General features: G+C 35.8%; 1 protein-coding gene across 2 annotated transcripts in view; it reads right to left on the reverse strand.

The window, feature by feature from the left end:
• LOC131155203 (protein ABC transporter 1, mitochondrial) overlaps positions 1–24,628 on the reverse strand; it is an 85,842-nt gene that overhangs the window by 44,507 nt on the left and 16,707 nt on the right. For both annotated transcript variants that reach the window (XM_058108166.1, XM_058108167.1), the window contains exon 4: positions 2,125–2,283. In XM_058108166.1, coding sequence (XP_057964149.1) covers positions 2,125–2,283 — 159 coding nt within the window. The remainder of the gene's footprint in view (positions 1–2,124; positions 2,284–24,628) is intronic.

Here is a 24,628-nt window from a genome sequence, read left to right on the forward strand (position 1 = left end):
TTCTCGTCCTTCTAACACTTTCGCAGCCACAGTTAAACGTATTGCTAACAGAGCTAAGAACAAAATCCATAAAAATTCATCCTTTTTCAATACAATAAATGAGAAGAATCTCCCTGCAAATTAAAAAAGTATGAATGCTGTACTATCCGAGTGATTTGCATTAAAAGTGTTCCACTCAATCTTCACAGTAGAGTGTCCACTCGTCTCAGTCCCTTCCCCTCTAACCACATAGGATATGTAGCAAGAAGAAATCACGTATCAATTGATGGAAGAGCACGAACAGGCAGCAAGTAATCAAACAGCAAACAAAGAGCAGCAATTTGTCGAACAGTAGCCAGTAATCACTCAACAAGGACAGACAGCTGCAAATCTTCCCAATACTAGTCACATGATCGCAGCCTCAGAGGAACACTGACGAGGCAGAGGACTTGTGTGAAGAGGCTGATAGATCCAAAGGAGCTCCTCGCTGTTACAGATTCCCTGCTTCAAATACTCAGATTCCTGGTGGGATTCAAACAGTTTCTAGAGGCCTAGGGCAGGTTCAAACAGCCCCTGAAGGCCCAGGAAAGATTACCGACAAGGGCACAGAGCCCTTAGGCAAGTATAAATTTGTCAGAAAGTCTATCGTGGTCGACAAGGGAACCTTAAAAGGAAAATTTGCCTTCCAAACAAAACAGTTCAACCAAAAGGGAAAATAAGAAGCGTCCAGCCTTTTCAACAACTAGGCAAGAGAAGATTTTGTGGAAAATGAACCAAAAGAATCCCTATTCCAAATCCTCAAACCGCCACCCATTTGAGGAACAAAAGAATCCAACTCTCGCAACAACATGATCATATCCTCAACCTCTCTCATTGAGATTTCTGAGAAATGAAAATCTCAAGAAAGAAAGCCCCTATCAAAAGAATAAAAAAATATTAATCAAGGCATTATGCAAGAGAGACGATGTGAAAAGATGAGATCGAACAAAGATTCCAATGAATCCTCACCCACCCAAACATCTGCCTAGAAACGAATATGACTCCCCCACAAGTAAGAAAACAAAAGAAATGAGCTATCTGAGAAATAAATATACAGGAGTTAGCACAAGAAACAATGCCATTGCACCTAGTATCCCACCCATTCCCGTGCAATCCATACTTGCTTTCAATGACCATGTGCCATATGGAGTCAACCACGAAGGGCATAACCATTTAGCAACTACCGCGATGTTTTCAGATACCAAGTTCCCATGGCCCAAACCCCATAGAAATATGTCTTCTAACCTTCTCCCAATTGACTAGATGATCTCTCTTCTCTTCCCCAATACCCGACCAAAAAATCTCTTAAAATCCTCTCCAAGGCACTAGACACCCCCACTAGAACTCCAAAAAGGTAAAGAAAATAAATGGGCATGTTGTAAAAAAACAGCACTAATAAGGGTAATGCAACCCTCTGAAGAAAAATAAGCCCTCTTTCAACTTCCCAATCTGCTACCCTTCACCTCCTAAAGTCAAAAGGTTTGTCCAACCTACTAGCAAGGTCTTCACCAACAAGACACCAATTGAGTCCCTCAAGGATTAGCCTATGCTCAAAAACCTTAGTATACAACCTTCTGGCAAGCTCCATAATCTCCTCCCCAATAAGTTTGGAGTTACGCACCACACCTCCCGAATCTAGAGAGAATGCTTTTAATGAGAATGAGCTTACTTCCATTTGAAAGATAGTTCCTCTTCTAAAATGCGAACTTCTTGTCAAACCTTTCCACCACCAGGTCCCAAATTCCTTTATCCTTGAATTTTGCTTCAAGAGGAAGCCCAAGTACAAGGTGGCATGAGTTGAAGTGCAGCAAAAAGGCAGCATGCTATTTTAGTGGATTACAGACCAGCTAAAATATGTTAAATAAGCAAGATATGTGGAATGTTTCTCAAGCATTTCACCATGCAAAGGCAGAAAGGCTGCTGAACTCAACTATAAAAGGGAGCAAGTCAGGTGGTAAACACTTAGACTACTTCTGTTCATATTGTAGCTTCCCACAGGCAGTCACAAGGTTATAAATAATAATAAATGTTCATTGAATTAGTACTTTATAATGCACAACAATGTGTTACCTCAGCATTACTTAAAACTAGGCTATGCACCATTACCTTCATAGCTCTTTCAATATAAAGTCCTTCAGGGATTAGATTTGTATAATCCAAAAGCCGCTTTACATTCTCAATGTCACTTTCAATGCTATCTGCAACACCAGGATACTGAATTTTCATTGCGACCTGCAAACCATCTTTAGTGACAGCTTTGTGCACCTGAAAATGGATTTGAACTGTGAGGCCAAGATAAGTCTAAAAATTACATGGCTTCTGGCTAACAGTATATGTAAGAGCCTACATTCAGAGATATACAGCAGAGAAGAAAGCAAGTAAGCAACCTGAAACAAACAATATCACACAAATGAAAGATAGGGAATTATGCTTCCAAATCTCAAAAGCATAATTATTTTATTTTTGTTTTTAATTCTGTTTCTATTTTTTTCGAGTGAACTTCTTGTCCCTTTAGGTTGTAACTTCTCTTTCTCAATCTAATATACCTTCTTTTTTATCAAAAAAAAAGGTAATAAATTTGATAATTATACAAATGGAAAAATCTAGTTTTTATTAAAAGAAAAAATTAAATTTGGTAACTGAAGCATAGACAGGTGGAGGAGGAAGAAGAGGTGGCGCTGACAACAGCGGAGGAGGAAAAGTGTTAACAGAGGAGGTGGAGGACTAGGAGGGTGCGAGGTCGCAGAGGAGGAGGCAGGCGGTCGTGAGGGTGTTGACAGAGGAGTAGGAGATATCAATGGAGGAGACAGAGGCACTGCAGAGGCGCAGCTGCGCAAGAATAAAGCAACAGAGGGAAGGAAATGAGAATGTTCAAGAGGGAGAAAGAATAGAGTCAAATGACTAGTATGCCCAAAAGTTGTATGTTTGAGAGGGAGAAAGAATAAGAGTCAAATGACTAGTATGCCCAAAAGTTGTTTAATATTACAAGTTTGCCACTGCTTGCAATAAATACTAATTTGGTTGCAATCCAAGCACTACTTATTGATACAAGAACACATTTGTGGTTTTGAATGAGAAGAATGAGACGAGAAATTGATAGGTGAGGGATCCTATGTTGGCGATACAATGGATATTCTAGAATATGACTTTGGTGTGGTCTCAATTGAGTAGATTTGCTCAGAGAAAGAAATTTGGACATCTCAATTGCGCACTGCCGATCAGGCTGACTTGGCTTGGCATATTTCTTGAGTTAGGAGTCCAGAAATCTTCGGACCCATATCACATCCCAGATCTAATAAAATAGGATGAATCAAGATGATCTTTTGTAAATCTGTAATTATCTTGAATATATTAACCATTTCTTTATTTTCTGATCGCTTGCGATTTTTGTTCCCAAAGGTTTGAAAGGAGGTTTCTGGAGAAGTTTCATGGAAGGGCTACAGGATTTGGTAGGGGGAATTGTATCGCATGAATTTAATCTTGAGAGGGCTGATATAGAAGAGGCAAAAAAGGGGAAGATTTTGTGGAGCGAGATCCTTAAGGGAAAATCTCCTTTGAAACCGTCTGTGAATGGATGGAGGTGCACAAGTTGTGGGAATAAAGAAGGCTTCCGTCATGAAGCCAGTCCAGTAGCAGGCAGCACAGTGCAATTGAGGAGAAACATGATGCTGGCAGTTTGGTGAGATACAAATCAACGGTTTCCTGTGAGTGAACAATCAATGAAGATGGTGATGTTTGGACGAGAGAATAGTGGGCTTTCTAATCCTTGTAATGTAGTTTTATTGGGTAATGGATCACATCAGGTTGTTGGGCCTAAGAATGGTGGGCTTCAGAGTAGTGGATTTATGAGTACAGGAAGTGTTTTGTGGGCTTGTGGGAGAGGGCAGGGCATGCTTTAAAGATTTCAAAAGACTTGGCCCATTTGGTGAACTGTTGTGGCCTTTTTACTGAAAGGGTCCAGGTTAATCAGGTTGAAGGGATTAAAGAGATAGTTTTCTTATTTAATAAAACAGGCGAGTAGTCCCATATATGACCTGAAGGGGACTCGCGTGTAGATAAAGGGATTTCACCCTTTGATAAAATGGATGCCATGCAAATGGATAAGAGGAGAAATTATGATTTGGAAACTTCTCATTCAATTGTAGCAGGTCTTTTTCCAGAAGTTCCTTTGCAAAATCAGAATGTTGGAATGTCAGGAGCACGGGCTGAACAAACTGTCAGGGATCTCATTGCTGATGAATCTAGTTTAAATACTGATATTAATGCTCATGTTGGGGAGCTGTATAATTATTCTTTAATGAAGTGCGTAAGAATTCTCTTGAGCAGTAGATGCAATCATATGGAGGGCAGAATGAGAAAGCGTTTCCAGTGGGCTGTGCCCAGAGGTAGTGAGTACTTCTTGAGAAAGAAAGGATGAAAAAGAATGTAAAAAGGCAATGGAAATGAAGGTGTAAGCGTCAATCAACGAGGAAGGAATGGAAAGGAATGAAAATTCTGCTTCTTAACAGTTGTATAGACTCAACACTCAAGCTTGCAGGAAGGGAAATTTTGAAAAATAGATGATGCTGGAAAGTGTTATGTTCAGAAATCTCAGAATTGTGGTAAGTCTGAATTAGATAAAGGAGAAATTATTCAGAGAAGGAAAAAATGAAAATTGTGGGGATTTCTCAGACTGTGAGTATGAGAGTGACTTTATTTTTCATAGTGGTCTTTTTCTGGATTAGATTTGTGAAAATATGGAAAAAAAGAAAATTGTGGGGATTTCTCAGACTGTGAATATGAGAGTGACTTTATTTTTCATAGTGGTCTTTTTCTGGATGAGATTTGTGAAAATATGGATTATATTTCCAATTCTTCAGAAGCTCTTGGGGATATTTCTTGTGCGGCCCCTTCTCCACTTGAAGGTTAAGAGGATGTTTCTATTTTTGAAGAGAGGGAATGGATGTAGACTTGGCCGTCACTAATCATTGTATGGATGGGATATTACGTTCTCCAGTGGAGGAAATTAGCACGCAGGATACTGGTGCTCAAAAAATCCTAACTGATATGGGGGTATGGCTGGCTGACCTAGGAGGGAATGAAGTCCAATTGGATGGTGCTAATAGAAAAAAAAACAAAAAAACATAAGAAGAAGAAGAAGAAGATCAGAAGGCAATGAGAATCAGCAAGATTACAGAGTTCCATCAATTATGAAGGGAAGGCCTTAAAGAAGGGTTTCTAAAATTAGGGTTTGTTAGTTTTTTATATCTTATTTTTTCTTCCTGCTTTGAGGATCTCTTGTCCTCTTCTAGGTTGTAATCCTCTCCTCTCTTTCTTAATAAATTTCTTTGCTATCAGGGAAAAAAATCCAACCGGGTCTTTCCAAATATGATAGGTCTAGAATCATGTGAATCGATGGATTCAAATCAATTCGTAAGATTCATGAGGTCAATCAATAGATTCAGCAATGATTTGGTTGTTTTTTGATTCACTAGTAAGATTTGAATCGATTTGTGTGGAATTGATACAAATCATATGAATCGAATCATGAAGCATAAGATTTTGATAATCATGGTTCGGGCAAATAAGCATACAAATTGAGCCCCTTCTTTAAAAAGTTTAAAACACAAAACATAAAAAAGCCCCATTATGTTGCACAAGTAGGATCAGTATAATCCTAAGTAGGATCGCAATTCTATGATCCTAACAAACCTGATACAATCCTGCTGTAATCCTACTTAATTCCAGTTTTCGATACGATCTGGATTTATTAGGCAATATCCTATGAATTGGACTGAGATTTTGATAAACATGACCACCATATGGTTGTCTAAAACTTGCAATAAACTTGACTATGTTTGCAATGTTAAGTATTTAGATATTAAGAACTTGCAAAGGAGGAAAAGGAAGAAACAAGTGCACACTTGGCAATAAACTTGTATGTATATGTAAATAAATATAAATAAATGCATATATATACGTGCATATATGTGTGTGTGTGTGTGTGTATGTGTGTGTGTGTGTGTGTGTGTGTGTGTGTGTGTGTATGTACATACTAGTAAATGAGTCCTGTGTGTTGCACTTGACTGCATGTGAATAATATTATGTAATATATTTTTATAATTTTAATAAATTTTAGGTATATTTTTAAAACAACTTAATGACATATTGTCATAATTTAGTTTACAAATATTTAATTATAAATATACAGAATTATTAAAATTTACATTTTGTTTCAAACTATAAAATAAAATCATAAACATAAGATACTATTACGATACCATGTAGATATAGAAACCAGAAAATTCTATCAAATATAAAATATGATATGATAGGAATGCTTCAATCAACATTATGAAAAATATTAAATCCTAATATTTATAATATATAGATTAAAACATAATATATGGATATACATTTATTACTATTTTTATTATTTTGTAATGACTCAATATATGGCTTCTTTATGTGAAAAAATTAAGAAATTTATAGCAATTTCTAAACCGTGATTACTACATCAAATCTTTGTAATTATTATTTTTCTATTACTTAATGATCAATTAATAGCCGACCCCACCTAGTGGGACTAAAGGCTTGGTTTTGTTGTTTGTTAATGATCAATTAATAAAATTTTTAAATTTCAAATTAGTCTAAATTTTATAACTTGGAGATACTTCCAAGTCTATAATTTTATTTCTATAATTTATTTTAGAAACTATATTATTATTTATCTAAACAACTTCACAATAATTCTAGAAGATCTTAGAGAAGTTCGCCTATTTTATTTTGAGACACCATTTATTCAGTATTCAAACTACCATTATATTTATTATATTTTTTAATTAATTGATTTTTATGTTCAAAGCTTAACCTATTTAAATTTTTTATTTAAATTTATCTAATTTTTTTCCTAAATTTAACTTTTTAAGAATTCATTGTCTTTAAAAAAATAATAAGATATTTTATCCATAAAATGATACAAACTGTTTGTATTTTTTTAATAATGATACACTACTAGTTTTATTGTTTATTTTAGCCACATTAAGTTTTTTTTTTTTCAGTTTAAAAAACATTTAAGCTATCCAAAATAGATTTTATAAATATATTTTTTCTGATTGCAATTGAATTTACTTTCTTTTGGGAATATTTTGTCTTACTTACAATAACTTCTAGACATTCTAAATGTAATTTATCTAATTTTGGTTGAATTACTTTGTAGAAATTTACTTTTTTTTTTTAAGAAACATTTTATCTTACTTTCAAAAGAAAAGGATCTTTTCACGCACAAAATGATTTAACAATTTACATTTCTATATAAAGTATTAAAATTTACTTGTTTTAAAAATGCTTTGTCTTACTTTCAAAAGATTAGGATACTTCTGTCGATATATTGATTTACACTATTTATAGTTTTATATTTCTATATATAATATGGAAATATACTTCTAGTCTTCTATTAGGAATTTTTAATATCACTTTTAAAAGATGAGGATACTTTAGTCCACAAATCGATTTGCACTATTAATACTCATATATATTGTGTGTATATATATCATAGTAGTCAAAAGCCTGCCTGAGGCACACCTAGGCCCAATGAGAAGTGGGCCAACGAGGCTAGCACATCATTAGGGTTGAGACAAGGCGACCTTCAAGAGGCACAGGTAGGCACAGTGAAGCGCACTGAGGCCCCAGGCGCAGTAAGTCGCGCCTGAGATATCTGATCTTTTACCTTCATTTTTTTTTTTTTTTTTTAAATCTTTTAAGAAAGAAAACACCTTCACTCGAACCAGACTCCAGAGCCAGAGCTTTCGAACCAGCCCTAGCCCTAGCCAAAGGCTTCATCTTCAACTCAAACCAGCATGTCCAGGCTTCCTCTTTGAACCAATACGAAACCAGCAAGTCCAGACTTCGTCTTCACGTCAGTCTCCGAGGCTTCGAGCCTTCACCAGCAATAGTGCGTCATCAGGCTGCTTCAAACCAGTAAGTTGTCTTCTTCTTCTTCTTCTTCTTCTTCTTCTTTAGTATTTTGCAGGGCTCAGTGTTTCGCAGCCTGCTGCTGCTTCTTCTTCTTCTTTGTGTTCCTCAGGGCTCACTGGTCAGTATTTTGCTGCTGCTGCCTGCTGGTGGCTGGCAGGCTGCCCTGCTCTTGGCAAGTTATTCATTAAGCCACTAAGTTAATATTATATAATATGTAATTAATGATGTAGTTTAATGCAAGTTTATAATTATTATATAAGTTAATATTATATAATATGTAATTAATGATGTAGTTGAATGCAAGTTTATAATTATTATATAACATTTTTTTGCTGAATTTACTGCTGTTTTGTTTGGAAATACAGTATACAAACTGTACATTTAAATTCTAATATTACTATTGATGTGTTTTCATATATCAATTACCCATCAAATAGGCAATGTACACAATTTTAATAATTGTGTGCCTTCGCCTTCGCCTCGTACCCATACCATGTCCATGTCTATGACTAGTTTAGATTTAAAAAATAAATAAAAAGAAAATTAATTAGTGAAAGATGAGAAAATGAACTGTTTCCCACAAAAATTACAGGGAAAAAAAAAGAGACAAATAGAAGAAGAAGAAGAAGAAGAAGAAGAAGAAGAAGAAGGAGAAGAAGAACAAATGAATGGCACACAAAACTCAATCCACAAGATTCTCATGCCATATTGAGAATTGAGGAGAATATTTATGCACAGAACATTACCTCCACTTTAGAGAGGCCATTTCCATGACTCTAACGTGTGACCTTTGGGTTTGGGTGTCCCACCATTACCATTGGGTCAAGGCTCACCCTCAATACAACAAATAAATCAATAAACAAATATTTCATTGTTTCCCCACTGTTAAAACTTACTTAGAAAGGCCCTCAATGGCAACAAAATGATACCTGCAGAAATTATGTGTAGCTGAAAAAGTAGCTGTTTGAGTGCCACAGTTTCAAGTAAAAGCCTTGAGCTTCATACACAAACTTAAAATCAATATGTCAGGTGCTTCTTTTTAAAAGTTTTATGGACTGAAAATCAATCCTTTATAGACAGCTCCACACTATTCTATATCCCCAGAAAACAATTTAAGGTAGTGTTTGGAAGTTGGGAATCAACTCTAAGAATCGAAATCGGAATGGTTGATTCCCATTCTTAACACTTGTTTTATGGTAATCTCATTATGATTCCCATTCCATGCAGGAATGGGGTTTCCCCTTTTGCTTACTTTTTTATTCCTCTCTCTTACTCCGGAATCAAATCATGATTCCTGAAAACACAATATTTATTACCTTACTCATTACAATGCATATACATGCATGCATACATACACGTGCACCTACATATTATAATATGATATTTTATATAATATAATATAATATAATATATATTACATAAAGTTAAAAAATAACATTTATATTACTATATAATCAAATATAAATATATAATAGTACATTAAAATTAAACCATCATTATTAAATAATTTTCATTATATATACTAATATTATAACATATAAAAAATTAATAGAATAGTATTAAATATTTTTAAATTATGATATAATAGTGGTATGATTATTGATTTCTCATATTATTATTTACAGTCTTAAAAATAAAATAAAATAAATACTTATTATTTCATCCATTATAAATATATAATAATAATAATTTATGAATGATATCTTCTTTTGTTATCACAGAGCTGCAGATTTTTGGAACCCGGTAGTGGAAAGGGTGATGAAGAGATTAGATGGTTGGAAGGGAGTCCTCTTTTCTCTAGGGGGTAGAATTAATTTGATTTAGGCTTGTCTTTCTAGCATTCTGTTATATTTCCTGTATGTCTTCAAGATTCCAATGGGGATTGCTAGCAAGCTCAAGGGGATCATGAGAGAGTTTTTGTGGTCCGATGGGGAGAGTCGTAAGGACCCTTTAGTGAGTTGGAATGAGGCTCGTAGATCTGAAAAGGAGGGGGGTTTGGTCATGGTGAGTTGATGTCTAGAAACACCCTTCTTTTAGCTAAATGGCTATGGCATTTCGCTCAAGAAGAATCGTCCCTTTGGCATAAAGTAATAAGAAGTAAGTTAGGGTTGGATGAGAACAGGTGGCATACCAATGCCAATTTAAGATACTCTTTGGGGAGTCTGTGGAGAGATTCATTTCTCAAATTTATCCTTTTCTCATCCCTCACAGTAAACTTGAGGTGGAGGGGTTCTCATATTCATTTTTGCAAAGACCCTTGGCTGGGAAATGCACCATTTTCTACATCTTCCCCTCGTCTATTTCATCTTCATTCTAAATAAAATAAACCGTTTCTTTCTTTGTTGGCAAATTGGGTAGTCCTTTGGTATACTGGAATCTTCATTTTAGGAGACCTCTAAACAATAGGGAGATGGTTGTCATCTTTGTTATCTTTATTAAGGGGGAGTAATTTGTCTTTGGGGAGGGATGTATGTTCTTGGTCTTTGGACCAGTCAAGTGTGTTTTCTTGCAAATCCTCTTTTTTTTTTTTTTTTTTTTTGAACTTTTAATTCATTCCAACTCTTCTCTCTTGCTATACTTCACCATTAGAAAGGTTAAGGTTCCCCCTAAAATAAAGGCTTTCACTTGGTTGGTTGTGCTTAATAAGATAAATACCAATAACTTGTTGCAAATTAGGAGACCTAAGAAGGCTCTCTCTCCCAATGTATGCATACTTTGTTACAAGAACTCTAAGACGACTTCTAACCTTATTTTGCAATGTGAATTTGCTTGGAGTATTTGGACTGTGCTTTTTGACGTTATGAGAAAGTTGGGTTTGTCCTCTCTCAGTGGTAGACCTTTAAGAAATATCCTTTGCAGGTTTTAGGTGACGAAAGGACAGAGCAACTTTATGGAAGTGTAGCTTTTTCTTAGTATTATGGGGTTTATGGATGCAACGTAATAATAGGATATTTTCTGGGAAAAATCAAATCAGATGTTGGTTTGGACAAAGAAAAAATATTTGACCTCTTTGTGGTGTGTCAAGTATTGATTTTTTAAAGAGGCAAGTTTTTAGGAGCTGCAAAGAGATTAGAGGAACACATTAACTGGATGATTTTTTTTTTCTTGGGCATTTCTATGTTTTTGTTTAGTCTTGGAGAGTCTCAGTTAGCCTCAAGAGATTTCTCATTCTCCCTCTTGCAAATTTTCTTTCAATTAATGATATCTTCTTTTGTTATAAAAACATATATAATATCATATATATCGCAAAAATTTTAAAAATAATATTAATATAATATTATACATCAAATACATATTTACATAAATCTAAAAATGATGTCATTAAATATGATAATATAATAATATTTTTAATATAAAATATTATAACCATTATTACTAATATTTGTCCTATATATGATAATATTATAGCACATAGAAAATAATAGAATAGTATTAAATTATAACATACTATGACATAATTGTGTTATGATTATTGATTTATTATATTATTTATAGTCTTAAAATAAGATAAAATATTAATTGTTATTATCATTAATACATACAAATATATAATAGTAAATTTTAATAATGAAAAAATATAAATATAAATATATATATATAAAATACTATTGTGTAATAAAATATAATGCTATGATTGCTTTATCATATCATTATTTTATATTAAATAAAAAATTATGTTATAATATTATAATATGTGTTAAGAGGTTATTTATGTCTTTTACTATTATTATTAAGTGCATTTGTATGTTAATTAGTGAGAGTTAGCAAGGGTATTATTGTCATTATAATGTATTTAATTTATATTGTAAATAGAGGGAGAGATCTATCTTCAAGTTAGGTCATTCATTTTAATCAAATCTTAACATCGTATCAAAGCGTGATCCAACCTAAACTCTATTCCCCTCAGCCGTCACCAGGAAAACCATTCCCGCAGCTGTCCTTCCTAGATCCACCTCCACCACACATCATTTCACAAAACCAACCATACACCCAGAAATAGAACCCCCCGAAGCCTAATCCCACTAAACCCCATTGTCAAAGCCCCCACACACAGGCCAAATGCCAGCAGTGCTGACCCACGCACTGGCCAAATGCCAGTAGTGCCGATCCATGCGCCAGCACATGAGTGAATTTCCGGCCACCTTTTCCTTTTTTTTCACTCTGCCATGTTCTAATTCCTTCTCTAGACAATATTATCAAGCTGTTGGACCTGTTCTTTGCTCAACAATCCAACTTTTTTCGACCATGCACTCGCGGTATTCTGTTAATCTTGGTTCAGAGTTTGTGAAGACTTCTTTGCGAGTTTTTTTGGAGCAGTGTTAGTGTTCGTATGTTCAATTGTGAGGTTGTGGCAGTGCTGTATCCATTGGTGAGTCATTCACCTCGTTCGTGGTTGTGTCAGTGCTTCACATAGTTTATGATTGTCCTAATTAGCTTTGATTGTTCTTCTTGTTTGACATTGGTGTGGTTGCTGATTTGTGAGTATTGGGATGAAATCTATGAATTCCAAAAATTTGTTTCCTATATCGCTACCACAAATAACGACTCAAAATTTGGATGCAAAGAACTATGTTCTATGGTCCAAAGTTGTTCGGGTTTGTTTAGCAGGATTAGGAAAATCTAACCCCTCGCTCCAATCTAATCCTTCTTATGAGAAAAGAAAAGACGTGTGGGTTCAAAAAAATGCCTTGATTGTTTCCCTCTTATGGAGTTTGATGGAGCCACAGATTGCACAGATGTGTATGCATCTAGATACGTGCAAGGAGATTTGGGATTATGTCAAACTCCTATACTCTAGTAACATTACATGTATGTATGATTTATCCCAAGAGTACTTTCAGTTATAACAAAGAGATAGATGTATTGCATATTATTTTGGAGAGATGAAGCGTATTCATACGGAGCTTAACGTTGTGCAACCTATAACTACTAATGTTCATGAGATGTAGAAGCAGATAGAGGAATGATAGTTCTTCGTGCTCTAGTAAGGCTTGAAACCCAAATTTGAGGGAGTCTAGTCCCAGATACTTAGTAGTGTCGAGCATCCATCATTTTCCGATGTTTATTGTCGTGTCCTTCGTGCTTCCTTTACCATGCATTCTTATGCTCTTGCATCTAGCTTTGAGAGGACAGTCATTGCTACACAGGGTGATTCTAGTTCTCTACCAATCAACCGCAAAAGTTATTGAGGTGGTTCAAGTGATCGTAGTGGTAAAGACGGACGAGGTAGAGGTAATCCTCACAAATGCACTCATTGTATCCTCACAAATGCACTCATTGTAGACAAAGTAATCATACAATTGAGCAGTGTTGGGATCTTCACGATAAACGTTCACGTGTTGCCAATGCAACCACCACCAACTTCACACCTTTGGGGGCAGCCAATGCAGCCACCAAAGAGTGGGGGACAATGTACTATATACATGTCAAAGAAAGAGTATTCCAAGTTCTAGCAGTATCAAGCATCATAACAAGCTTCTCTTCCCATTATATCTCTTGACCAAACAAGTAATCCCTCAGTATGCCTATCATCTAGTACTTCTTGTCCTAGTCCTTGGGCCATAGACTCCGTTGCCACTGATCATATCATAGGTATACCTAACTTCTTCTCCACTCTTCAATGTCCTGCAAATTTACCTTGTGTTACTCTTGCTAATGGATCCACAACTATAGTCAAGGGAATTGGGATTGTATCCCACTTCTTCTATTTCTCTTCCTTTGATTCATATATTCCCAAATTTCCTTTCAATCTTACGTCCGTTAGCAAAATTACTAAATCCATGAATTGTTTAGTGACATTCTTCCCTGATTCTGTGGTTATTCAAGATTTGAAGATAAGGAAGACGATTGGTGAAGGACGTGAAGTTGGTAGACTCTATCACTTTGAGCCGCTATCTCCTTCTACCACCTGCATTGCTGCTGCCACACCTTTTCAAATTCATTGTCGCCTTGGTTATCGGTTATCCTTCATTAGAAAAAATATCTTGTTCCTAGTTTAAGTTCTGTGTCTAATCTCAATAGTAAGTCTTGTCAGCTGGGAAAGCACCATCGTGTTCCATTTGCTTCCCAAGTCAATAAATGGGTTGTAAGCCCTTTTATGTTAGTTCATTCTAATGTTTGGGGTCCTAGTAGGGTTGTGTCCAAGTTGGTTTTCCAGTACTTTGTAACCTTTGTAGATGATTATTCAAGAATGGCTTGGTTATATTTAATAAAAGATCGTTCTGAGTTATTTCATGCATTTTTTGTCTTTTGTTCTAAAATAAAGACTCAATTTGGTTTGCTAGTTCAAATACTTCAAAGTGATAATGCTAAAGAGTATTTCAATGTACTATTCACTACTTATATGACTCAGTTTAGCATTGTTCATCAATCATCATATGCCCACTCTCCTCAACAGAATGGGGTTGGAGAGAGGAAAAACAGACATCGTCTTGAAATCACTCGCACCTTACTTTATCAAATACAAGTATCTAAAGTGTTCTGAAGTGATGTTGTAATTACTACTTGTTATATGATCAACAGAATGCCATCCTTTGTAATTAGTAGTAAAATTCCCTATTCCATTTTCTTTCTTAATTCACCTTTATTCTCTCTCCCTCCTCGTATATTTGGGTGTGTGTCCTTTGTTCATCAACTAATTCCTACAATGGATAAGTTGGATCCTTGTACATTAAATTGTCTTTCTAGGCTACTCATATATTCAAAAGGGATATCGTTGGTATAGTCTTGTGCTGAATTGTTTCTTTGTTTTTCTCAATGTTACCCTCTTTGAATCTACACCTTATTACTCCCAGTCACTGAGTGCTTCTGAGCTCAATGAGTCTCTTCCTTTACCTAATCTTCCCAATTCTACTTTGCTATCCTTCCCCATCCAACCATCTGAGTCTCCACGTAGTTTGAATCCTTCAAATTGTCTTGATTATCCTAATTTTTAGGTGTATTCACGATTGTGGTTGTAAGGAAGAGAGTCCCCTCTAGCTTCTACTACCACGCGTTTGGTTTCCTCGTCTAACGATCATACTCAACATGATGTTCATCCTCTTATTGCTAGTCAGAAAGGTTAAGGCATATGTACTTAACATCTCATTTCCAACTATGTTTGTTATGACTCCTTATCAGCCGCCTATTATTGTTTTGACATTGCTCTATCATCAACTACCCTTCTTAAATTTGTTTCGGAAGCCTTAGCCCATTTTGGGTGGAGAGAGTTTATGATTGAAAGACGTATGCTTTACACGACAATTGTTGGCCTAACAAGGCTTAATCTCATTTTGATGATAACAAATCAAGGTTACATAACATGTTTGTTTAAGTTTAAGTTTCAGGACTTAAGTGTTTTTGTGAAACCAAGTGAGCATACTTGAAGAGCTTGAATGATATTTACACTTAAAGCTATGAATCATGAAGGATATAAAGCTTCAAGTCATGTGGGACATGAAGTTCATTGAAGCAGTGAATAAAGCTCAGAAGAATCTTGGAAGCTTCATAACGTGAAGACTCAAGAACTTAGATTTATCGTTTGAAAGTCTCATGTAAGTACTACAAATTTCAATATTGATGATTGAAGCTCTTAGGATATATCATGGACTTAGAGACCTGTTTTACACATGGAAAATATTTTCTTAAAGTCTAAATTAAGTTTTCCAAAGTATGAATTTAAGTTTGGAACCAAAACATTGAAAAACTAAGTGTTGCTGAAAGGTCAGGCAACTAATAATATTTCATTAGGCGACTGAAGTGCTACTAACTTCAAAAATATACAAACAGAATGGGCACAGGTGACTGACCTATTGGGACTAGTCGACTGACCCAATTCTAACTTTTCGAATGCGCTATTTTTAAAAGAGCATAGGCGACTAACCCTTCGTGTCTAGTCGACTGATGTGTATGTTTAAACTATTAACAGCGCTGATAATGTTTCCAAAACTTGCATGATTGGTTTCCAAATTGAGAGAAAACTTGAGGAAAACTTTTTGAAACCCTAGTGCACTATTTATACATCATATTCTCGCACATTAGGGTAACAAGAGTAACGGCACGGCACATATTCTATGCAAACTTTTTGGTTATACTACTGAAATATTTTTCTGAAGAGGCTGTTATGTTCTTGCTGAAAAACTCACGAAAATCTGATTTGTTCTTCTGAAACTCACACTCTTTAATCAGATTTCTAGTGATATACTTTAGAGCTTCAACTTCTTTTATTTGAAGTATTGTGATTCTAACGTGCACTAATCTACTCTATTGAAGAGTATTCTTTTGTACAAGCAATCTTGCTTTGTTTGTGTTGTTTTTAACGATTCAGAGATTTTGAATCGTTGCCTAGTGAGAGGATTGTTCTTGTTAGAGAGGCGAACTCCACCTTGAATGGAGAGAGGCTTTACTTCACTTGGTAACGAAGTTGGAAAGGAAATCCTCACAGTGGGTTGCTTGAGGCAAGGACATAGGCTGCGGCCGAACCTTGTAAAAATCCAGTGCTCAGGTCTTCTTCCCTTACTCTTTTAATTTTTGCAAGATATCAAATGCGTGTATGATTTTATATTCTTTGATGACTTGCTGAATAATTGAGAATCTACTGAAAATTGAACTTGCTGAATATGGGAACTTGTTGATCATAAGTTTTGGTTGTGATTGAATATATATCAATTGTATGATTGAGTTGTTAAACTGAAAATTCAAACAAGCATATAACTCTGAATTCGTGAGTAAATAAGCTGAGGTAAAATAGTTGTAATTGATTTTCTGATTAAAGCTTAAGTGCTAAAATAAAAACAAGTTGATTTACTGAAATCATATTGCTGAAAATCTGATTTTGATAAGGTCATAGCCAGTGCACAAGGTTCCCACTTTGAGTGGGGTCTGGGAGAGGTGGATGTTGGCAAGCCTTAGCCCCATTTTTGGAGAGGCCGCTCCCAAGTCTCAAACCCGAGGCCACCCGTACCAAGGTGGAGGCACTTGCCATCGCACCAAGGCACGACCTCTGAAAATCTGATATTGACATTAATTATATTTCTGAAGCATAAGCTGCAATATAATGAATCATTGAATTTGTTTCTTGAATAGATCATTGAGAATTGCTGGAAATCAAACTCAGTAAAATTGATTAACTGAATTACTTGAAGTTTGATTTTGTATTATAAGTTTAGATTTCATATACAAATTCATATTCATATCTAGGACTCCCGATTGGTATAGTACGGTCGCTGCTTAGACATCTTGTTTGTATAATTAGTGAAGTTTAAAATAACTAAGGGTTAAAGTAAATAGAAATTCCGCAAATAAATTTTTAATAACCCAATTCACCCCCCTCTTGGGAATACATCCTAATTTCAATTGGTATCAGAGCGTAGGTTGCAGTAAATCCTAACAAGTAGCTACATAAAGATCCCTATGGCACACTTAGGCATATCCCCTTTTGGTGAAGGTCAATCTTCATTGAGACCTCCCATTTTCTGCAGTGTAAACTACACCTTTTGAAAACAACGAATGAGGATATTCTTGCAGACTATGGACTATAAGGTATGGAAAGTAGTCACACATGGTGACTTGATTCCCACAAAAAATGTAGATAATAAAGAAGTCCCTAAAGAAGAAAAAGAATTGAATGACACAGACATGAAACAACTACAAATTAATTCTAGTGCAATGAACGCACTATATTGTGCCTTAGATGCCAACGAATTCAATAGAATTATGGGTTGTAAATGGGCTAAAGAGATTTGGGACAAGTTAGAGGTCACCTATGAGGGAACAATAGATGTTAGGGACAGTAGGATTGACATGCTCACTAGCGAGTATAAGGCCTTTAAGATGAACCCTGAGGAATCTATCACCAGTATGTATAATAGGTTCACACATATAATAAATTCCCTTAATGCACTAGGCAAGAACTACTCTACCTACGAGATGATTAGGCAAATCCTTAGAGAACTTCCTCCTATTTGGGAACCTACTGCCACTGCCATAATTGAAGGTAGAAATCTGAAAAATACTTCCGTAGATGAACTAATAGGATCACTTCTCACGTATGAGATGGCGATAAATGAAAGAACTACTAAGGGTAGTAAACAAAAGAAGACAATAGCCCTAAAAGCCTCAAAAGAGAGCTCTAGTGAGGAAGAAGACAATGACGCTGATGACAATGATCTAACCCTATACACTAGACGTCTAGGAAAATTTTTTAATAAGAATAAAAGATTTTCTAGAAGATTCAAAGGGTCAAAAACAGATAAGGGTGAAACAAGTAAAAGAGAAAACAAAAAATGAACCCCCTACCTGTTATAACTGTAAGAAAGTAGGGCATATTGATGTAGGATGGGTAAGGGTGGCCTAGTCCTACTGATTCAACCCTCACAAGCAAGCATACACACTCAAACGCTTTAAATTAAGAATTCAGTTATCCAAACATAAACACAATAAATTACGTTATATTTCACATGTTCAAGGATTTTGAAAAGGTGTATGATGTTGTTCAAAAATAAGTCCCAAGAGTTCTTTCACAAAGGAATCAAATTAAACACGGAAAAGATATTATTTCAATATTTCAAGAATGAAAGTTCTATGTTTAGCACAGCAATATTCCCAAAATTGATTTTAAAACTAGCAAGTAATAATATTGCAATCAATGGATTCAAATGCTATTCAAGTTTTGGAATTCAGAATTTCAAGCAAAGGGTTTATCAAATATGAAAGTGCATAATTTGAAACTAAGGTTTAGTAATAGCGGGGGCTGTATGATATAACAGGGGTTCAAACAAAAACTGAAGTTACCACGAGAATCTATGGATGCTTGACGTTGTTCAACACAAGTCTTAGACCACGTCAGAAAATTCCTTGGAACAAGCTTCGAAACACCGAGACGAACGCAGCAATGTAATGGAAGGGAAGTGGCCATGTGGGGGCTATTTTGGTGTGGCCATGTGGATACGTTGGAGGATAGTTAGAACTCGTCTGAAGATCTTCGTGCACACGTTGAAATATGGATATGTATGCAGCAAATGAAATGATGGATTGGTGACCTTGGGGTGTAACTTGGTGATGGCTGTGTGGGTGATGGAGGGAAGTCGTGAAGGTGGGATAGGGATGGAGTTGCCGGATAGAATAGTGGTCTCTCACCACCTGATCTCTGAGGAGAATGATGTAACCTCTCACTACACAATCACAAAGATTGGACAAAGCTTAAAAAACTTCAACAAAGGAATTTCCTTTCAATATCAATACTTTTCTCTCTACACATAGTTCTTACAATGAAGGGGTATATAGATAGCTAGCATGGGGGGACAAAGCATTAATAAGCTTGGCTAGCATGGGGGGGCAAAGACATTAAACAACTAACAATTCCCACACAAGAATGGGAGACACAAATAATAAAGACACCAACTTACTAGACACATTAATTACTTTTACAAGTTACTAACAAAATAAATGCTCCAACTTTCTAGACACAATAAATACTAAGCACAACTTACTAACATTCCAACTCACTAGACATACTCACACAATTTCTTAACATACATATGCAAGCAAGTTGTCTTACATGTTTACAAATTAAATACAAACAAAAGTCAAAGGGAGGACCAATTCGTGTGGGCCGAATGGAGCCGTGTGGGGCCAAGATGGGTTTTGAACTCGGGCTTGCTTCGGCATCTCTACTCGGGTCTTTCTCACACTGAAAAGTCTTCAAAACAAGTCTTCGAATAATCCATTCAAAATCTACAAACAATTATGAACTGATGTAGACATCCGAAGGTCGTTCACGTCTCATCATGTTGGCAAAGGAAATGTGGACATCAGAGGGTCGTCCACGTGTTAGCATATCAACAAAGGAAATGTGGACATCGGGAGGCTGTCCAAGTGTCACAACATCAGAAAATGACATAGGTAGGACATGCTGATCCTCATCACATATAAAACCCGATTGTCCACAGATCAAGAAAGACGCCAAGAAGAAGAAAAAGAAAGCAATGAAAGCAACTTGGGATGATTCAAGCTCAAGTGACTCCGAAAGTGAATCAAGTGATCATGAGATTGCTAACTTGTACTTCATGGCGAGAGACAACGAGGTAAATTCTTATTCAACCTAATCTGCTGAATCTAGGGATGAATCTTGTAATGACTCATGTGAGAGTATGCCTTCTTATAGGAAAATTCAAGTTGAACTGTTTTCATTACAAAAAAGATTCATAAAAGTGTCCAAGAAAAACATAGCACTAAGAGAACAAAATGAAACACTAATGAACCAACTAGAGTCATCAAAATCAGATGAAAAAGAAAAGGACTCAATTATTGATGAACTCAAGAGTAAAATCAACTAGATGTCTCAAGAACTAGTTAAGTTACAAGTGAATGGTAAAAGTGTAAAAGACTCGGAAATTCGTAGTCTTAAAAGTAAAGTTGATGATCAAACTAAAATCATCTACAACTTCACTAGAGGAAAAGAGAACTTTGATAAACTTGTTGGAGCTCAAAGAATGTCCTCGGATAAAGAAGGAATAGGTTTCAATGGAATTGAGAACACAAAGAAAAAGAACCTCTACATGAGGTACTTTGTAAAAGCCTTTAAAAATTATGCTAGAACATCTTCAGTCAATACATATGAACACACTACGTGTTTCTTATGTAAGGAGAAGGGGCACATAGAGATTGATTGTCCATACAAAAGAAAGGATGTTAAAGTCAAGAAGGTATGGAGAGTAAAAAATGAAAATAATACAAATTCAAAAAGACCTAAGAAGGTTTGGGTACCAAAAGTAACACCTTGAATCCCTTAATGTAGGTATGCTTTAGGTCCATACCAACAAAAGACAAATGGTACTATGATAGTGGTTACTCAAGGCATATGACTGGAGACAAGTCCAAGTTCACCTCGTGGACACTAAAGGATGGTGGTGGATATGTCACCTTTGGAGACAATGCTAAAGGCAAAATAATCGGCATCGATAAAGTCGATAAGGAACCCTCCTTGGAGATTGACGATAATTTATTGGTAGAAGGGTTAAAACATAATCTGCTTAGCATTAGTCAACTAAGTGACAAAGGTTTTGATGTAACTTTCAAACAAGACAAATGCATAGTTGAACACAATGAAAAGCATAACACCTTGTTTATTGCTAATCGGGTTGATAACGTATATTGCATTAACTTTGAAAACCCGATATCTCAAGTTAAATGCTTCACAACCATGAATGAAGCTAGTTGGTTGTGGCATAGGAGATTAGGACATGCTAGTATGGACCTGTTGTCCAAATTAGCAAAAAAGAACTTAGTCAAGGGTTTACCTAGCACTAAGTTTGTAAAGGACAAGGTATGTGATGCTTGCCAACTTGAGAAGCAAACCAAGACAAGTTTTAAGAAGAAGAAGCATATCTGTACTGTTTGACTCCACCAGAACTCAAAGCCTAGAAGGAAAGCAATACGCATTCATCATAGTTGATGACTACTCCAGGTTTACCAGGGTGCTTTTCTTATCCTCCAAGGATGAAGCGTGCAAGATTTTGATCAACTTATGCAAGAAGCTTCAAAATGAAAAGGGGTATGGCGTTCTAAACATTAGAAGTGACAAAGGTAGAGAATTCAAAAATAAAGACGTTGAAAACTTTTGTGATGAACATGGAATATCTCACAACTTCGCAGCACCTTGTACATCTCAACAAAATAGAGTTGATGAAAGAAAGAATAAGTCACTTCAGGAGATGGCTAGGACCATATTGAATGATCATAACTTGCCTAAATATTTTTCAACTGAAGCAGTGAACAACGCTTGTTGTGTGATGAACAGAGTCTCCCTTAGGACCAGCCTAGAAAAAACCCCTAATGAACTCTGAAAAAGAAGAAGACCAAATATATCTTACTTCCATGTTTTTGGATGTAAGTGCTTTGTCTTAAATGGTAAAGAGGACCTAGCAAAATCTGACGCTAAATCAAATGAAGGAATCTTCCTAGGATATGTTGTGAATAGCAAAGCCTTTAGAGTCTACAACAAAGGGACCCTTTCAGTTGTAAAATTTGGTTCATGCAGCATTTTATGAGGCTAATCCATTTTCTTCTAAACTTATTGATGTTGATGAAGTAGAAGTAAGAAGAAGTTTAGAAGATCTAGCAATTCAAGAAATAAAAATGAGAGTAATGAAATCGGCACACCATTAAATGATGACTCTCACGGTCAGTCTAAATTGCCTAAGGAGTGGAAGTTCATAAGGAATCACCCCAAGAACCAAATTATAGGTGAACCTTCACGATAAGTGTCCACTAGATCATCATTAAAGAATCAGTGCAATCATTGTGCATTCCTATCTCAAGAGGAACCCAAGAACATAAATGAGGCAATTAATGATGAATCATGGATAGTAGCCATGCAAGAGGAGTTAAATCAGTTTGCGAGGAATAAGGTTTGGAAGTTAGTTCCTAAACCCGCTAATCACTTAGTAATTGGCACTAAATGGGTGTTTAGGAATAAGAAAGATGAGAACGGCATTGTAGCCCGTAACAAGGCTAGATTGGCAAGAATGGAAGCAATTAGAATGCTACTAGCATATGCATCTCATAAAAACTTCAAACTTTATCAAATGGATGTGAAGAGTGCATTATTGAATGGATTCATAAATGAAGAGGTATATGTTGCACAACCCTGGGGATTTGAGGACTTTCATTTTCCCAATCATGTATTTACGCTAACAAAAGTCTTATATGGATTGAAACAAGCTCCTAGAGCTTGGTACAAACGATTCAATGACTTCTTGTTAGAAAATGGATTTTCTAGAGGGAAAATGGATAGCAACCTCTTCATAAAGTCTAAAAATAATAATATGCTCATCATACAAATTTATGTTAATGACATTATCTTTGGTGCTACAAATGAGGATTTATGTAAAGACTTCGCCAAATGCATGCAAGATGAGTTTGAAATGAGCATGATGGGCGAGTTAACATATTTCCTTGGTCTTCAAATCAAACAAGCTAAGAATGGCACAATTATAAATCAATCAAAGTATATAAGAGACTTGCTCAAGAAATTTGACATAGAAGGTGGCAAACCATTGGGAACTCCAATGAGCACTTAGGTCTTTGGTATCCTAAAGACACGGCCTTTGAAATGATTAGCTATTTGGATGCAGATTATGCCGGATGTAAGATAGACCGAAAAAGTACAAGTGGTACTTGCCACTTCTTAGGACGATCTCTGGTATCTTGGTTTTCCAATAAACAAAACTCTATGGCATTGTCTACTGCTGAGGCTGAATACGTAACAGCAAGTAGTTGTTGTGCGCAAACTCTATATATGAAACAACAACTTAAGGATTTCAATTTGGAATATTCGGCTGTACCGATCAAATGCGATAACACAAGCGCCATAAATATTTCCAAAAATCCTATTTCTCACTCTAGGACTAAGCACATTGATATTAGACATCATTTCCTTAGAGATCATGTGCAAAAGGAAGATATCATTCTTGAATTTGTAAATACAGATTAACAACGGGCCAACATTTTCACAAAACCTCTTTCAGAGGATAGGTTTATCTCAATACAACGAGAATTAGGCTTATTACATAGGTGATTTAAGAAGGAGATATTAATGCGAATGAGTGGTGGATCTAAAATAATACGTAAGTCAAAAATACTGAAGGCCAGGCGACTGACCATTCATCATCAGTCAACTGAACCTACACTGACTTGTGAAATACACAAGTCAGGCAACTGACTCTTCAAGCACAGTCGTCGACTGACCCGCGGCTATATATGTATCTACTGTTCATAAAAACCCTAAATTTTTACACCTCAATCAACTGACCGTATATCTCCACTCTCCCAAAGTCTCTCTCTTTCGTTCCCAAGTTCTTTTTCACAAAAATCTCACCGATTAAACTTCAAAATATCCTTCCATTTTCATTTTCATCTCATTTTTGAAGGATTTAACTAGTTATTTTCCCCAAAATCATGCCTAGAACCAAACACACGGCAACCCAAGGTCCCACCTCCGGAAGGGATGATTCAAACGACATTGAGCGATGGTTGATGACACCCCACGCCAAACAAGTCTATCAGGAACATTTTCAATCTACTAAACCCGTCTTCAGTAAGGTTTTAGATATTGAATTTTTTAGAGATGATTTTCCAGATATTTTGTTGATGTTCAATGCTTTGGGCTGGGAACGGTTCATAACTTATCAAGCTAGAGGCATGTATCCAAATCTTGTAAAGCTTTTTTATGCAAATATGGTGAAAAGAGAAACTATGTGCTCCACCCAAGTTATGGATAAATCTTTTGCAGTAACCCCACAAACTTTAGCCACCAGACTTAGAATCCAACATAGGGAGTTTGAATGTCCACAAATTGGTTCATCTTGGATAATGGCTCAAGACTTTAACCCTGAGGAGTTTTTACCATTGATTATAACAGAAGCTCTCATATATTTTGGTAATCCTCCGTTGTATCGTCAGCTTAATCTCCAAGCTAAAATCTTATAGAAACTCATCACTTATAATATATTGCCTAAGATAGGGTCACATGACCATATCTCCTACCTTGATTGTTTTGTGATATGGTGTCTGTTAAAAGAGAAGAAGTTTGATTTACCTAGCATAATATTAAAATTGATGATTACTAGAGAAGAGGCTAGAAGGGTAATTCTGCCATATGGAGGAATTCTAAACC

This window comes from Malania oleifera, chromosome 5 (assembly GCF_029873635.1).
Source record: "Malania oleifera isolate guangnan ecotype guangnan chromosome 5, ASM2987363v1, whole genome shotgun sequence".
Taxonomy (NCBI): domain Eukaryota; kingdom Viridiplantae; phylum Streptophyta; class Magnoliopsida; order Santalales; family Ximeniaceae; genus Malania; species Malania oleifera.